The following is a 19,271-nucleotide window of genomic DNA, read 5'->3' as shown; positions in this document are numbered from 1 at the left end:
ATGTACGGAAGTTCACGCTCTGTTAGTAAAATGGACAGTAATCACAGCGGGGGAAGAAACAACCAGGGCAACTCTGGACGCTCGCCACGGCTGCCTCGGTCACCCCGTATGGGTCACCGTCGCACCAACAGCATGGGGGGCAGTGGCGGAGGCCCGGGCGGCTCTGGAGGCAAGACGTTGTCCATGGAGAACATTCAATCTCTCAATGCTGCCTACGCCACGTCAGGACCGATGTATATGAGCGACAACGAGGTCGCAATCGGCACCTCCTCTGACCTCCCTAAAAGCGGTGTAGCAACGGGACGCTTTGGAGGCAGCATTCCTTATGGGGTCCGGGCAACGGTTACGGGCAGCACACCGGACATGGCCATGGTGCCGGTGGTTTCCACCGACTCTATGGGCTTTGGAGGGGAGATCCACGCTGCGTCAACTGTTCCTCACTCACTACGTCAGGCGAGGGACAACACCATCATGGAGCTCCAAGCCCAGCTTAAGGAGGTGCTGAGGGAGAACGAGCTCCTTCGGAAGGAAATCGATGTGAAGGAAAGCAAGCTCAGCTCTTCCATGAGCTCCATCAAAAGCTTCTGGAGCCCGGAGCTGAAGAAGGAACGTGCGCTGCGCAAAGACGAGGCGTCCAAAATAGTAGTGTGGAAGGAGCAGTACCGCGCTGTGCAAGACGAGACACAGGTGGGTACATCTGGCAGGATATGCTTGTTTTTAAGTATAAGTGGACGTTTATTGCTGATCGGAGAGCTGTTTTGTGGTTTCAGTGGGATTTAGGATTAAAGTGTGTGCTTAAAGCAATCTAGTTTTAAATTAGGATCTTAGATAAGTACTGAAATGCACTGTATATCTATAAAAGTGTACTTCTAAAGTGTAAGGCCTGTTCACACTAAGGAGAGTAAATATACATTTTATAATTGTTTTAATTGTATAAGAATATGGAAGTCCACACTATAACGATAACAAGACAGAGGAACGATAACGTTGAAACCACTTCCAGAACATTTTTTTTCGAGATGGTGAATGATCAAAATATTGACATCAATTGACAGCCAATCAGAATCTGACAGTAAAGAGCTTGAGCATTTAAAGCGGCAGATGATAAAACTGCAGTGCATGCTTATAATAAACATATCATTACTGTGCTTTGGTGTGGATGCTAATATAGCTAATACAACACAACCACAGTATTCTTAGTGTTAACAACAACTAAAACTATTTAAAATTGGTAATTAAAATAAAGCTGAAATAAAATATACACATTAGTATAAACAAATATACAAATTAGATCAGAAATTTACACTTGAATGAAAACTTTGTTTAAATGAAACAAAAAACATAAACGAAAATGATAAATGTTGCCTTAGTAAGAAACTAAAATAAAGTGTTGAAGTAGTAAAATTACTAAAACTGAAATAAAACTGTACAAAAATAAAAAATGCTAAAAATAAACAAAAATGACAAAAGCATATAATAAAATGACTAAAGTTAAAAACTAAATTTAAAATGAACACCGAAAATCTAAAAATAAAAGCTTATATATATATATATATATATATATATACACACACAAACACACACACACACAATGTGAAATCACACATATTTATCATCTTTTTGATTATTCAAGATTTGGAGATGACAACTTGACATTCATTTATTGACATAATGCTTACCGTCATGGATAATACTATTTGTTTTAATAGTAAAAAGTATACAGTATATACTGCATGGTGTTTAGTAATCAATACAATAGTATTTAATTCCGATCCTGAAATGCATGTGTCAGGTAGAACTAACCATCAAGGCCATCTTAAACCAGCTAAAACCTGCAAACCATCTTAGGTTGGGTATAGCTAACTATTTATAGACAAAGATGATATAATCATCACATTTTCACTGCATCAATGCATTTTCATAGATTTATAGGAGTGAGAATTGCGTGATTAAAGATTCAGCTCATCTTCAGACGAGAAGGAGAAGTCTACCTCCGCTGTGAGGTGATGCTAATGGCCAATCCTGAAATGGACATCCTGGTCCTGCTGCGTGCGGCTCACTGCTGAGTTGACTGCCTGAATTCCTGCAAGCCACAATATGTTCAATGTGCAATACATGAGCTAATTAAGGATGAAAGTCTGTTTTCTGATATTCAGTGGTTCTTTTAAATGTACGTTGAGATACTGAGACGAGTTTTGATGGCAGTGACAGTGGCATAGTCCTCCATCTATGCTGCGTTTAAAACACTCCCTTTATTTGAATGATTAGCTTCAAACTGTGATTCATTGCAACATGGCTGTCATGACAGATTTCCAGACGTAGGGGCATACAGCACTAAGCTAATGACGGCTTGGTTATTCATTCTAAGCATAATCAGCATTATCACGCTCCTCACACCGTTCGCTCGAGATTGAAATTAACACGCAAATCATCAGAGAGCTCGGACTCTGTATGTGTTTTTTGGAGATTCTTGGCAAGTAGTTTTGTCCCTGTTGGGCTTAATGAGACCTCACCATTAATTATGGCACAGTTGTGTATGTGTGTGTATGATTAAGAAAATGTATAATTACTGTTGTTCCGTCGCCTTTTGGCTGCCATCAAGTTTGCAGCATAGGAGTCACATCTGAATGGATGAATTTGGAGTAAAGAAAGTTTGAACCTTAGCACACATTTATTTCAGTCTTCTTGCCAACTTTACAACTGGTGTTGAAGACAAGTGTGTGTGATGGATTGTACATAAGCAACTTCTTACAGGCACAAAATTAAAATGAGGCAATTATTTATTCACTTTTGTTCTTGGAAATCTCAACGCAAAAGGAAAAGTTTGAAGAACTGTACTGGTTGACTGGTAGATGGTCAGTAATATGAGACTGAGGGTTTTTAGCATCAAAATTATTACAATATTCCAAGTATATCTTGAAAATATTTCTTCTAAAGCCATATGATTGCTTTATGTGAGAAATAAATTCACATTTAAACTGTTCACTGAAATTCAACTTTCCTTGACAAATTAACGAGAGTTCATTAGAGAAATAGTGATGTCTGATATTGAATTTCTATTCTTCCGTGTCAGTCTCTGTCACGCATTCACGAGAGTACCACGCATAGTTACAAATGAGATGTTTACATCATAACGCTTCTCAATACTTACTCGTATTACTGCTTCTATGCACGATGATGCTGTAGATTTAACTGTATTCACTGATGAATAAAGAGAAGCTTTCCATGAGATGCCATTATAAATAAAAGGAAAACAGCTGATAAATCATGGGAAACATCTTGGCTGTTAACTCTCTCTTATATCTGTTCCAAAATCTACCAACAGGCATTGTCACTGGATAATGAACTACTGTTTTAAAAGTTTTTTGAAAGAATGGTAAATATTGCATATTACTCTCTTCTATCCATCATAGCACCTACAGACATCCGTGCAGGCGCTGCAGGCCGAGCTGCGTATCCAGCGCGACTTGAACCAGCTACTCCAGCCACCCGGGGAGCCGCTGGCCTGTGAGCCCAGTGAGGAGCAGGAGCGGCAGGCTCGAGAGGTGTTCTTGCTCCGCCGTACCCTGGAGGAGATGGAGGTTCGCCTGGAGACCCAGCGGCAGACGTTAATTGCTCGCGATGAGTCAGTCAAAAAGCTCCTGGAGATGTTGCACAGCAAGGGACCCTCCACTAAAGCCAGTGAAGAGGATCACGAGCGCACACGTCGCCTCGCAGATGCCGAGATGCACGCACACCACCTGGAGAACCTTTTAGAACAGCGTGATAAAGAGCTAGCGGCTTTGAGAGAGGTATGTGATTGCTCAAAATATAAATAAAAAAAATATGAAAATGATATAATATGCTAAAAACAGAGTTCCATACAGCATAATATACAAATAGGGTAAAATATATATAAATATAAATAGGGTAATATTTTTAAAAAGTAAAATATATCTCAATTATATAAAAACAAGTAAATAAATAAAAACAATACCAAAATCTTAATATTTAGCTTTTTTCCCATTTAAAAAATCATATTCCTTAAAATTACAATATTAAGATGAACATATAGACAACATAGTCTATTTCTTAGATTATACACAAATTGTGTTTGTCTTCATTCATCAAGCTCAACCTTTCAACTGTTACCCAAGTTATTGTCAGAAAAAGTATAAAATATTTTCATATATATATATATATATATATTATTCAATACCCACTCTAGTGTAGTATTTTCTATTCATTTATTGTTTTAGAAAATAAGTTTTTTTATATATTTTGACAATACAGTTAGAATAACATTTACTGATATGACAAACATAAAATGAATAGCACATACAACAGCTCATTCAATATTTAGTACAACTTCCTGAGGATGACAACCAACATTTTCTGAAGGTTAAGCACCTCCTTTCACTGAACATTTGCTAAAAAAAAGAAATAAGACATTTAAAAAAAAGTTTAATGCCATATACAATCAACTAACTGCAGTGAATTAAAGCAGAAAGACTATTCTCTCTTCATGCTCCATTATACCACATTCAATCGCATAATGACCACAGCTATTCTCCTCAAAGCGCAAAATAAGTAGGATACTTAATTGAACTAGATAGCAGGAAACCCTATTTGTACCTATAATAGAGTACAGCTCCTGCAATGTGATAGAGAATTCGGCCAAAACTAAACAGCGCTGCTCACCCTCAAGGTATGATGAAATATTGGAGCGCTCTATTTCTGGCACTGGTGTGAAGGAAGTGCCAACCATGTGTCTTTAATTCCAGGAGCTGCATCGCCGCCTCGAGGGGACGCCAGAGACTACGAAAACCAAAGCTCTTCAGACTGTAATTGAGATGAAGGTAGGACTTTAGCTCCGATTTTAATTAATGTGGCTGTTTACATATGATGACAGCAACCACATTAATGCTTTGTCTATCAGTGGATTAAAAGCATTTACAAATAGTATTTCATACTGTTTGATATTTTACATGATATTTAAGTGCAAACTGACTGTTAAACGGACAGTTAATTTCATGTTAATTGCATTTAAGTGAAAATTTATTCGTTTAAATTTATATTAATCCAATTAGCTGAACTTCAAAGTGCTTTTTTTACCCACTTAGGTAGGAATTAAGTACATCTTTATCTGTAATTTCATAATTACAAATATGGTTAAAGTGAAATATCGTTAAAATGTACTGCCGAATTTACTGACAAATAGTAGTTTCTATTAGAACTTGTATATTGTGTATTTTAATATATTTGTAATTACACATTTTCAATGGCAAAGTTGAAAATTAAATACAAATGACATTATAGTTAAGATTATAATCAAGTACTTTACATTATGTACTCATAATAAAGTACTTTAGTTTTTTAAAGCATGATAAAATTTTATTAAAACATTTAAAATGTACTTTAAAACTTAAAAATGACATAATAAAAGTTATGGAAAATAGTCATCATGAAAGTGACACTTAAGTGGTCTTTTGTTTCATTGATAATTATCTGCCAGTACAGTTTTTTTTAAATATACTTTTAAGATTTGAAGTATACTTCCAGTTCACAATACAAGTTCAATACAATTAAGCATACAAACATTCTATCATCATTTACTCACTTTAATGTTACTGCAGACTTGTATTATTTCTTTCTTCTTTTGAAGATATTAAAGTGCTAGTTCACCCAAAAATTAAAATTCTGTCATCGTTTACTCACCCTAAAATTGTTCCAAACCTGTAGGAATTTCTTCTGTTGAACACGAAAGAAGATATTTTGATGAATTTTGGTAACAAAATATTTGCTGGTAGCCATTGAGTTCCATAGTACTTTTGTTTATACTATTAAAGTCAATGGCTACCAGGGGAGTAAATGATAACAGAATTTTTATTTTTGGATGAACTGTGCCTTTAAGGCAGGATGTTCATGTTTCATATAATGAAAGTACATGGCAACCAAAAATGCCACAACAGAAAAATAGCATTAAATTGCATGTTCAAACTCAGCACATTGGTATTGGTTAATAGACACCAACAATATCATGACATCATATTTTTGATGCATCTCTCAGGATTCTCAGATCAGTTCTCTAGAGCGGGGCCTCAGAGAGCTGGAGGACCAGGTCATGATGCTTCGCTCCAGTAGCATGCTTAGCTGTGAGGAACGGCAGGAGGAGGCCAAGCAGATGGAGGTCTACCGCAACCACACCAAGTTCATGAAGAACAAGGTACTGCTCAGCCTGCTTTAGAAGAACACATCCAGATTAGTCTCGCATATGAATAACAAACCTTGAATAATTCTGTTATGCAGATGGACCAAGTTAAGCAAGACCTTTCCAGGAAGGACACCCAACTCCTTGGCTTGCAGACCAAGCTGGAGACCCTGACTAACCAGTTCTCTGACAGTAAACAGCATATTGAAGTGCTTAAAGAGTCTCTGACTGCCAAAGAACAACGTGCTGCTATTCTGCAGACAGAGGTAGTAGATCAGGCCAGTGATTGGTCTTCACCCATCACACCAGCAGATTCTCTGAGCATGGCATACAACTCTTTTTGCAGGTGGATGCTCTGAGGTTGCGTCTGGAGGAGAAGGAGACCATGTTAAACAAAAAGAGTAAGCAAATCCAGGAAATGTCTGAAGAAAAGAGCACACTCAACGGAGAAATCCATGATCTGAAGGACATGCTTGAGGTCAAGGAGCGTAAAGTCAACGTACTTCAGAAAAAAGTGAGGACTGGATTTCAGCAAATACATAGGCTACTTTTTATTTTTTTAAATTGTACTTTTCATTACAGGAAACTGTTACAAACAAAACAAAATATTCTCTTAATACACATGTCAGAAATGAGTTACCAATTCACTATTCTTAAAAACTATATAGTCATGCATTAAATCATACATTAAAAAATAATGTATGAGTAATAAATACTGTTAAACTAATGGTAAAGATGTAAATCTGAAACAGATTTAACGATAACAGAACAATGACCAAAATTTTTTTATAAATATAAAAATAAAATAATAATATAAAACTCTAATAAAACAGAGAAAAAATAAGGTAAAATAAAAATGATAAAAATACAATAATAATAATAATATAACATACAATACTACTACTACTACTACTAATAGTATTTAATGGTACTACTACTTTATTACTGCTAATGATGAAACAAAGCAAAATAAATAACTGACTTACCCAGCTTATTCATTTACATGTTCCCTATATAACTTTAAGCATTAACAAAGAACAAAATTAAGAGTAAAATGACCTCTGGATGTTCGCCAATACATAGATTTAACAAAGATTTCTATCAAAATATCACAGTTACTACAGTTATTGTTACTGTAAAAACATAATATTAGGGTTTATTATAAATTGATTAATGATATTTTATCAGAAACAAATGATTTCCATTGTAGATTTTAATATGAGCACATCCAAAAATAACATAATAACAAAATAAATACATGATAAAAATAAATAATAAGGTAACACTTAAGTATAGGGACCAATTCTCACTATTAACTAGTTGCTTATTAGCATGCCTATTATTAAAATATTGGCTGTTTATTAGTACTTATAAAGCACATATTCTGCATGACCATATTAACTATTAATAAGCAGCAAATTAGGAGTTTATTGAGGCAAAAGTCATAGTCAAGTCAATATTATTGTATAGCGCTTTTAACAATGCAAATTGCGTCAAAGCAGCTTTACATCGGCTTGATATAAAGCTGGGTGGCTTTATATCAGCTTTACAGTATTTAGACAGGGGAATTTTTGTCGAAATAGTGTCATTCTCCTCTGGCCAGACAAAATCAGCAGTTTAAATCTAGGCTAAAGCAGAATCAGATTGTGCAAAGGACTCATCGGGTTCCTGTGGTCTTAATGTCTGCACCTGCTGATGTTATATGTTTTGTTAATTTAGCCACTGTATTAAATAAATACTTGGGGTTGTGTTTGTTTTCTTCTAAAAGAGACGTAAAGTAAGCAGATCTAGCATTTTTTAATGCTTTTCTGTAGGATAGGGTACTTTCCCGCCAAGCAATACGAAATACCTCTAATTTTGTTTTTCTCCAGCTGCGCTCCATTTTCCGGCCTGCTTTCTTTAGGGCCCGAGTGTTAATAGTTAATGTTTTGTTAGTCATAGTTAATGTTTTGTTAGTAGTGAGGATTGGACCTTAAAATAAAGTACAGTATGACCAAAATTTATTTTGTCAAAATGATCCAGGTCTAAAACTCCAGGCATATTGGTGAATTGCCAAAGTATAAAAATATATATTTTTGTTGACTATAGAAGTGCAATTAATTACTTATCTATATTATGCAGTATTTTGAATCATTATTATTATATGCTTTGGGGTAAGCTGTGCTTTTCCTGCAAATGCAGGAAATATTTTTAAAAGTCTTAGAAAATGTTGAAGAAGATTCACTACATTAACAGTTTGGATGTTTATAAAAATGTCAATTCACATCGATCTTACATCAACTCCTGTGTCTCAGATTGAAAACCTGCAGGAGCAGCTGAGGGATAAAGAGAAGCAGTTGAGCAGCCTTAGAGAGAGGGTGAAGTCCCTACAGACAGACACGTCTAATACAGACACGGCCCTCACTACACTGGAGGACTCCCTGGCTGAGAAGGTGAGGGTCACCTCTAGAGGACGCTATAACACACCCACCGGACTACAGGACAAATCACTGGTGCTCTTCCAAATGGCATCAGCATGGTCGTAGACTGGAGTCGAAACATCTGTGCTTAGTTATAAACATTTCATGCTCCTTGTATATGCTTTCTTTTTGGCACCGTGTTAATGTGTCCCCTTGTAAACAGGAACGTATTATTGAGCGCCTGAAGGAGCAACGTGACCGCGAGGAACGAGAGAAGGCAGAGGAGCTGGACAGCAGTAAAAAAGAGCTGAGGGAGTTAAAGGAGAAAGTCAGCATGCTGCAGGGAGACCTGTCAGACCGAGAGGTTAGAGATCACCAAACAGTCCTGAAAGACGAGTGGAAACACCATTAAAAACACATAAGATTATGAAAACATTTTCAGCTGTTGAACAACGTGCAGCTATGAACTGTGCAAAATACACTACACAAAACATTGTATTTTTGTCTTTTGTTGGGTAATAATATTAATTTATATAAAAAAATATATATATATAAAAATTAGAACAAGACCAATTTACTATAATAAAACTTTACAGCAATTAACTATATCAAAACTTAACAGAGAATATATCTTGGGTTTATTTTTGCAAATAGTTTTTAGCATAAATCTAACAAAATATAGTAAGGTTTATGCTTAAAATAAGAAAATATTATTGGCCAATGAGTTTGAAATAAATAAACTCAATTCAAGATATATTCTCTGAAAACAAGTTCTTATGGAATTTTGCTCTCAAGTAAATCATAAAATATTTAGTATTAAACATATATAAAATTCAGATTTTTTCAAGATAGTCTTATCACAATTTCGCAGTTCAAGTTCATTTATGTTGGAGTGTTAAGTTTATTTATAGTTTTTATTACATTTATTTAACATTTTGGCTTTTTTTAGATTTTAGTTAAATTTTTAGTAGTTTTTTTATGTGCTTTTGTCAATTTTATTTTATTTAAAAATATATATATATTATTTTTAATATTAATACAAATATTACTATTTATTTTGTTCAATTTATTTTTATTTTAGTTTTCATTTTAGTTCTGTTTTAGTTTAGTTTATTTCCATTAGTATTTTAGTGCTTCAAATGAAACTTATTTCTGTTAGCTGAAATGGTAACAATTCTCGTTAAAATTGTTCATCTAATATCTATATTTCAATATTTCAATTGAGAAAACTTTTAACAGTAATAACCCTGCTAAGTTAAGGATATTTCGATTTTTACTGGAACACAATAAAAAATACTGATAAAGAAAATTAATTGACATTTATTACGAAAATAAGGTCTAAATGTCTCTAATATGTAGATAAAATACTTTGGAGTCATTCACATAAGATAGTCAACTTCGAAACATGTGTTTAGGTAGATATCCTATGTGACAGGTTGGTTGAGTGCCTGTCAAAACAGATAAGCCGTGATGAGCTTCTAAAGGTACATGTATACTACAAGTGTTTGATGGTTCTATACCCGGGACCTCAATGCTGAGTTTGGTTTCAGACTTCTCTGCTGGACCTCAAAGAGCATGCGTCGTCGCTGGCCTCATCTGGCTTGAAGAAAGACTCCAAACTGAAAAGTCTAGAGATTGCCCTTGAGCAGAGGAGGGAGGAATGCATTAAACTTGAGAACCAACTAAAGAAGGTGAGCGGGAGTGTATTTATTCAAAAGATTGGTATCTTATATACAAATAGAATTCCAACCAGCAATCTACCATGATTTCTAAAGAAAGGTTGTATAAATTCATTGGTCAAAAAATGTGGGAACCCAATGCATAGTATAAGTATGCAAACTGGGATGTAGCTATTATAAACTACAAATGGGAGCATAAGAATGGCTGTATAAATGTGAGTTTGTGTATGTATTTATATCTTGGTGATCTATTAGGCCCAGAGTACCGCAACCAATGCACAGGCCAACGCAGAGATATCTGAGAGGATTTCTTCACTTGAAGCTGATGTGGCCAGACACCGAGAAGACTCCGCCAAAGCTCAGGCTGAAGTTGATCGTCTATTGGACATCCTGCGTCAGATGGAGAACGAGAAGAATGACAAAGACAGAAAAATCAGTGAGCTGGAAAGGTCAGTTTGTTTCCCTGATCGGCTTGATTGGTGTCCCCTCTTTTAAAAAAAAAAACATGATTATATGTCGCATTGGTGAAGCAGTACAAATGTGTTACGTCTTTATCCCTTTTTTGCTGCCGTGTTTAAGCATCGCCATCAAAACGTTTTCAGTGTCTGCATTTGACGAGGTTGATTTTTTGAATGGGCTTCTTTCCCTCCCCTTTGAATTTTGCGTTGAAGCACTGATCACGTGTTTTTTTCTCATGCTGAGTGGCCTTTGAACTTCTGCTTTTGTCTCCCTATTTTTCACTTTTTCACCTGGAAATGTGTGCCTAGCGTGACTTCCAGGTTAGTAAATACATGTGTTCTTCCACACACATAAATGGAGTCCTCAAGAACTAGAGAAAAATCTGTTAAAGACCCCATGAAATCAATGTTTTGTAGCTTTATACTAGTGTATACTTAAATTTTGAAAAGACCGAAAAGTTAAAAAGACAAAAATAACTTTTTAATGATGTGCATTTAAAATTTACAGTCCAGGTAAACTGGTCAAAAATATTAATGACACATCCTGAAGTAGATAATTTTTCTGGGGATGCACCAATATTAAAATTCAAACATTTAGGCATCTCAACAATATAATGTACAATATGAGTAATTGCTATTCATTTTAAGATTGGAATCAAGATTACACTTAACAGTGTTACTAAATTATTAGTGTTTCTTAAAGATTAACTTTAAAGTAGTTTTAGATGACAGCAAAAGTTGTTTAAATGTAAAAATAGGGAAAATGAGCATGAAAACATAATTAATATTAGAAATGTATATAATTATATAATACAATAAAATTACATATCTGATAATTTATCTGATATCAGGTCAATTTAAAAAAGTCTATTTAACTAATATTATTGTGCATCCATTTTGTCCAATCACAAGCTCTCTAGAATAAGATTGTCCCACCCCTAATCCCACCTGACACTGTCTTGAAAGTTCATGGATGTCAAAGTGTTTTGCCTATTAACAAATAAAATAAACACAAAAACAAGCCCTTCGCTATGTCGCACGGAAAACTGCTTTTGTCAATCGATTTATGGGGTTTTAAGTGAAAAAAAAGCAAGGGAATGTATTTTGTTCCTTTGTATAATCGCTGTTTCAGCTTTGGAAGTTACTATTTATGTGATCAGGCTCAGTGATATTTATTAACCAATAATAAAACCAGCTCTTTTTCCAGCTATTAAATAGTCCCCTCCACCCCAAAATTCTTAAACTCTTTATTTTACTATTAAACCCCAGAGAGTTCCTCTCACAAGTGCTTCATGTTTATGTTTCAGGCAAATGAAAGAGCAGAGTAAGAAGTCCTCTGGCAAACACAAGGAGCCGCCAGGGAAGGGCAGAAATGTCAACGATGGCCCACAGCAGGTGAGACGTACAGAGAGATAGTTATGACAGCTTTGTCAAAAGCTCCTCTGTTTTGACAGACCGCTGTATATTTAAACATTGTCAAACTGTGCTGGAGTGCGTATGATGAGCTGAGCCTCGTCTACCTCAGGAGTCCCTGCGGCAGAAGGCAGAGCGCATCGAGGAGCTGGAGGAGGCTCTCAGAGAGAGCGTTCAAATCACTGCCGAGAGGGAGATGGTGCTGGCGCAGGAGGAGGCCGCACGAACCCACCAGGAGAAACAGGTCAATACTACAAGACTTACTATTTCAGAATCAACTTGTGACTCCTAAACTATTCGATGCATCTCCAAAAACTATGATATGCCACCCTAATGCTCTTGACAAGATGCTCAAAATAACAGTGAGTTGTGATGCAGTTGTCAAAGATGTCTGTCTCTATGTTTATGTGGCGATTAAGGGGATGAATTTAAAGACGCAACTTCTTAGAGAGTGGTTTACTGTGAAAACTGTCTAAAAGCTAAAGCACAGCATGCTGGTTCTCAACCAGGGGGCCTCAGCAAACTTCCAAGATGACTTCATTTGATTTAAAATAAGATAAAACAAGCAATAAAATAAACCAAAACAATTAAAAATCAAGATTTTTTCTTTAAAGAACCAGGATTTCCAGTCTTGAAAAACCTGCAATATGATGAAGCCAAATTTGATTAAAGTGTGATTTCCAGACCTAGAAAAGTCACAATAATAAAAGTAAATTTATTATTTTGGGGGGAGTTTAAGTAGAAGTCCAGTTAATAGCAGGAAACTAGAAAACTAGCCATAGGGTCCTCAAATATTGTTGTGGACAATGGGAGGGCCTTTGAGTTGAAAAAAGTTGAGAACCACTGAGCTAGCATGCTAATCAAAACTCAAAAATATCAAGACTAGAAAAATAAAAGGGGTAGGCAGTGTTGCCAAGTCTGTGGTTTTCCTGTGGAATTGGGCTACATTAACACTGTTGCCGCGGGTTGTTTTCATGACCACGGTTGAAGCGAGCCCAATAACGTGATATTTAGCCCCAGGAATGTGAATTTTACCAGGGCAACCCCGCCAAAAAACTTGTATTTTACTTGTATAAAACCATTTAATACCATCAGAAGCCAGTTATGCCTGAATTTTTCAGTAGAGATAAGCTGATTTCTTATCAAAACTTTAGAATCATGGCACCTGCAGTAAGCAAACTCAGTGTTTAAAGGGATCATGAACTGCCTGTTTTTTATTTTGTACTGTTCTCTTGAGGTCTACTTATAATGTTATCAAGATTTTTACATCAAAAAATAGTTTAGAAATAATAAGCTATTTTCTATCCTGTTTTGACCCCCCTCATTAGATCGCTCTATTTGAAAAGGCATGGCGGATTGTAGACTCGGAAGTAAATGCCTTCATTAATATTAGGTTAAAAATATATAAATACTCTGTACATATTAAACAATCTGTAATAACAGACAAAGCAATAGTGACCATGTAATAAAAACAGTTACTCACACTCGGATCCAATATAGTTGGCACAACATCGTCTTTTAGTTTCAATCTTTCTGAAAATCCTGCGCAAATTGTGCCTTGTTTGTAAACGAATCTGCAGTAAAATGAAGTGAACAAAGGACAGAGTTCTTACTAAAGTTGTCTGGCACTTCATTAAAAATAAAGTTAATCAAATGAAGTTTATTGTTTGGTTTCTGCGTAGACCTGCATTTGCCACTCTTGTTATTTACCTACTATACGCAAATTGGTGGGCGGGGCTAAACAGGCAGTGGTGTAGAAGCAGGCGTTGATCTTCTTCTGCGGAGGTGGTGTTTAGCCACACTATTACGTCATAAAGTGGCACATTTCCACAACCTGTCATTTTGGCAGACTGCCTTCAATATAACCTGTTTTTAGACTAACAAAAAAGTTTTGAGTTCTGAAACTTACGGGATTTTTTTATAGCACAATTACCTCTTATATATCAAAAGATCAAGGGAATTTTGATTTCTAAGTTCATGACCCCTTTAATGTTTTTTGCATAACTGATCATAATGTGTTAGTTAAGGTGCAGTCACATTAGTGAAAATTTCGCCCATTGTTAATACACTCTGAAAAATAAAGGTTCTTTATTGGAATCTATAGTTCCATGAAGAACTTTTAACATCCATTGAATCTTTCAATTGCACAAAAGGTGGAAAAAGGTTCTTTAGACACCTAAAATGTTCCTCAAACTAAGACAAAAAAATGGTTCCTTTAAGAACTGTTCAAGAAGGTTTCTGTGGCAAACCCAAAACGATTCTTCTATGAAACTTTACATTTTTAAGTCTGTAGTGTAGCGATGAATCACAGGTTACACAAAAGTCGAGTTCAGACCAAGCAGCTTGCTGGTCAACGTGGCAAATTCGCGTGACAACCTTGAACATGATGCAAAATATGAGTTGGAGAAATCTTTTACACTCAATCAACATTCCCAATCACGTGGATTCCTATTTAAATTACTGGATTTCACCCGCAAAAATTCCCAGAAAAGTGATAAATGTTACAACACATTTAGTCACTTTGTGAAGTACAGAATAAACAGTAATGAATAAGTTATTTTCTGTTTATGTCTTAAAAAGATGGAAGAGCTACTGGGAGCAATGGAGAAAGTGAAGCTGGAGCTGGAGTCCATGAAGGCCAAGATGTCATCCACCCAACAGTCTCTGGCAGAGAAAGAAGCTCATCTGACCACACTGAGGGCCGAGAGGAGGCGACACCTGGAGGAGGTGCTGGAGATGAAGTACGTTATGAATTTTCTTTGTACATCTTATCATAACAATGCTTGCAAAGAAACCAAAAACTGAATCAGTGGAGACTGAAAGGATGAAGCGAGTTTGCAGACGTTTTGCGAAATTAAAAAATAATATTTTGCGCACTCTGCAGGCTATATTCCATACGTAGGTTGCGCTTTCAAAGCAGATCGTTTTTTGATTTTATCCTGTTTTATATATTAATAAATCAAGACAGTGACTAAATGACCAACTTCGCGTTGGCCTTCATAGCAGCATGAAAAACAGTGTTATTTAGATTTAAAATTAATTATATACAGAAAGTGAGCAACATAACAATACAAGAACTCTTCCATCCTTTTATAATGAATGCTGTCATTGCTAGTTTACATAGTTTCATGCGTCTGCATACAGCATGAGCTCGTTGACTGTCCGTACTCAGATTTATTCCATGATAATCAATAAAACTGCCAGCAATGCAGAATAGATCTCTTATTTACAGCATATTTTCTGGTTTTGTTGTGTTGCTTACTTGTAATGTATATATATATATATATATATATATATATATATATATATACATTACAAGTAAGCAACACAACAAAACCAGAAAATATGCTGTAAATAAGAGGTCAAATTCCACTGTATCAGACCACTAATTTTCAATGTAGATAGATGGTCTAACATCCTATATATATATATATATATATATATATATATATATATATATATATATATATATATATATATATATATATATATATATATAGGATGTTAGACCATCTATCTACATTGAAAATTAGTGGTCTGATACAGTGGAATTTGACCTGTTGGTAAATTAGTTCATAATCTTAATTTTTTATTTATTAATTGAACACATGCAGTCTAGTCCCTTAGTGGCATGCATCAACATATAGTATGTAGGAACAGCAACAAACATCAGATTGTATAGATTTAAAATATATTTCATCTTCGACTGCCGTTTGTACAGGATACACATTTGCTATGTGTTATATAATGAACATAATGAGATCTAAATAAATTGCTTTTCCAGATGACGTATTTAAATCATTAAATATCCATCGTTCACATGAGCGCTCATTCTAAGGTCACTTTGGCAAGCTGTAGTATTAATAATATAAATCAGTTAATAGAGAGTAAACGGGGATAAACATCATGACAGAAAAATAGGCTGTAAAACTTTAACTCGGTACATTTCTTCGTGCCATGTATGTGTGCAGATAATAAATGCAGAGGATGATTCATTCTACACGTGGCTTGTTCTGTTTGCTATTTCTGTCTCCACACTTCAGCCCTGCTCCTGGGAATCTGTAGAAAAACCGAGAATAAGCAAGCTATTTCAGTCTTTCTGAGACAATTATGCACAATCATTTTGACAAAATCCATATTCCCCTGAGATGTTTTGTACTTGTGAAGGCAAACATCCTTTAAGCTGCTCTGTCGAGTGTTGTAAGACTCCTGGTCATTGTCAATGAGGTCAATTGCTTTGAGGAGGATTTCCACAGTACTTCGGTAAAGTGCTGTTTGTCATTGAGCTTAGACTACTAATCATTTCAACCAGAGTAATTATGGTTTTGAAAATGTTTTCATTTCATAAGAACATTTTTTCTTCTTAATTTTAATTAGTGATGTTTGGCATTGGACTTTGTCTTAATAGTCTGCAATTTTTATTATTATTAATTAGTGCTGTCAAATGATTAATCGCGATTAATCACATCCAAAATAGAAGTTTTTGTTTACACAATATATGTATACTGTAAATACACACACATACAGTATTTATTTTGAAAATATTTACATGTATATACATTTATATTCTTATATTTGATATTATATATAGATATATTTAATATATAAACATAACATATTTTTCTTAAATATATACATGCATGTGTTTGTATTTATATATACAGTATACACATATTATGTAAACAAAAACTTTTAATTTGGAGGCGATTAATCGTTTGACAGCATTAATTATTATTATATCATAATGATTGTATAGTATTATATTATTAATGATAGTATAAATGCTGTTTGACATTCGCCGTTGACTTCTACTCATTTCAACCAAGGTTAATATAGTTTTGAAAATGTAATTAATTTTTTGTACTTGATTGTAATGATAACAATAATAATAATAATATATAATAATAAATATTAATTTCTTAATGATAAATTCTCTTTGACATTGGCCATTGACTTCTAATCATATAAACCAAGGTTATTAGTTTTTATTAATTTTAATTTTGTTTTATAACTAGTAACTAGTTAATTTGAAATAGTTTTAATAATAATAACAATAATAATAATAATCATTATTATTATATAGATATGTTCTTAATATAGTTAAAAATTAGTTTGTTACATAACTTGATTTCAACAATTGTAACTCACAGACAGGAGGCTCTGCTGGCAGCCATAAGTGAGAAAGACGCTAACATAGCCTTGCTGGAGCTGTCGTCGTCCAAAAAAAAGAAGACACAAGAGGAAGTGGCCCAGCTGCGGAGGGAGAAGGACCGTTTGGTGCAGCAGCTCAAACAGCAGGTACGGACTGCGTCACAAGGCTCAGACCGAGTGTATCTGTCTGTCCTCAAGGTCAAGTTGTTTGTTTGCTTTAAATTTAGAGCTGCTGTAGAACATAAAAGGCCTAGACAAAACATATCTTTGTTTTGACTGGTGGGTTTCTGAATGCAAACAAGGTCTATTGATATGCTTTTAATTGATCCCCCCCCCCCCCCCCAAACCTTTTGTTTTCATCCGTCTCTACCTCATCCCCCCTCCTCAAATCTTTCCTTACATCTGTGCCTCCTCTTTTTTCCTAGACACAGAACCGTATGAAGCTCATGGCGGATAATTATGACGACGGCTACTTGAAAACACCACCTGACCAGACCAACCACAAACCTCCAAAATCACCCGATCAGGTCACAATCCGGTCCTACAAACATCGGCAAACAGTTAAAGGGACAGTCTACCCCAAGATGAAAATCCTGTCATTATTTACACACTCTCATGACATCCCAAACCCGTAAATAACATGAGGAAATGATGACAGCAAGTTCATTTTTGGGTGAACTGTTACTTTATAACTGTTACGGTCATCAGCTTTTTTATTTAGTGGAAATTCAGTATGGCTGAATATGACATAATTGTACCGTTGCTGTATTTTGCTTATTACATATACATGAAAGCTTAATCTTAACAGCAAGCCAAAGAAAGACAAATTGGAGGTGTGGTCAGTTTCATTTCATTACTTGTTAATAAAATATTCATACTAGAAACTGAATTGGAAATGGATGCTCGGCCGTCCATTTCCATTGCAGTTGCGTCGTCGTAATTGAAATGAAGCTGCCCTTATCTCCAACGCAGACGCCATCATTTCCTTTTACTGCCTTCATATTGATCATAACTTCTCAACCCTATGGATTTCTATTATTCATGACTGTAGAAATCGCCCCTAAGCGCAGATCCAGGATCAGTTTACCTTAAACCTCGTACTATGGTATTTCACATTGACATGCTGAAAGCTGATCCTGCATCTGCGCTTACGGGCCGCTTCTACCTGGATAAATACGCATACTAACCTGATCTTTTTTCCCATGCTGCACTTGGCTAAAACCCTGCCATCTCTTAACCAATAGGATGATGAGGAGGGCATTTGGGCATAGCCTCACTGGCAGCCATTTTGTTTTAGAAGGGTGAGCATTTCTTTGATGGACATGTAAAAGCCAATCTCAGCTGCCCTGATCCTCCCCATGTGACATCAAACCCTGCCTGTCCCGCTGTGCCTGTTTGAGATTATTGGCTATGTCACCGCAGTGCAAACAAGCTTTCCAGTGGGATGTTTATTAACAAAGAACTTTTCATATTTCAAAGGCCATTTGTTTTGATATAAAACCTACACACACATAACTCACTTAGAACTGCACTGCTATGAAATAGTCTACAATCTCATTTCTCCTGGTTTTGTTTTTCCCCCTTTTGAAGCCTCTTATCTCTTTGTATGTTTTTGTGGTTAAACACAATCCCAGATGGTGCATTAAGACTGTATTTCCCACACTCTCCACACTTGCTCTCACCAGATTCAAATCCTTTTCTACAGTAACAAAATCATTTTTAAACATGCTGATAAACAATTTTTAATTTGCAGGTTTACAAAATCATAACATTTTCCAATAACTTAGTTACATTATTTACTTTCCATTACAGTACATGTATAATATAGCTAATAGACAGGATACAAATAACATACTAAATTAAATTTGTATGTGAATTTTTCAGTACAAAGTTAAATATCCAATATAATAGCCTAAATAATGTGCATAAACAGTGGTTTGAGGCCACATTGAGAATCTGAGATTCGAGACATTTGTTATAT

At 35.3% G+C, this 19,271-nt stretch overlaps 1 protein-coding gene across 1 annotated transcript; it reads left to right on the top strand.

Annotated features, from left to right (window-relative positions):
- Positions 1–18,561, top strand: erc1a (ELKS/RAB6-interacting/CAST family member 1a; the record flags this gene model as incomplete). The annotated part of the gene is made up of 16 exons (XM_079412373.1): positions 1–687; positions 3,414–3,791; positions 4,764–4,838; positions 6,050–6,205; positions 6,289–6,456; positions 6,537–6,704; positions 8,485–8,622; positions 8,813–8,953; positions 10,140–10,280; positions 10,524–10,717; positions 12,034–12,121; positions 12,252–12,383; positions 14,720–14,880; positions 17,290–17,437; positions 17,716–17,817; positions 18,535–18,561. The coding sequence occupies 16 exons, from the start codon at positions 1–3 to the stop codon at positions 18,559–18,561; spliced, it is 2,904 nt and encodes a 967-aa protein (XP_079268499.1).
- Positions 18,562–19,271: the final 710 nt, after the last annotated feature.

The sequence above is a fragment of the Barbus barbus genome, assembly GCF_936440315.1.
Source record: "Barbus barbus genome assembly, chromosome: 48".
Classification (NCBI taxonomy): Eukaryota; Metazoa; Chordata; class Actinopteri; order Cypriniformes; family Cyprinidae; genus Barbus; species Barbus barbus.
This window is presented reverse-complemented; position numbering and strand designations above follow the sequence as displayed.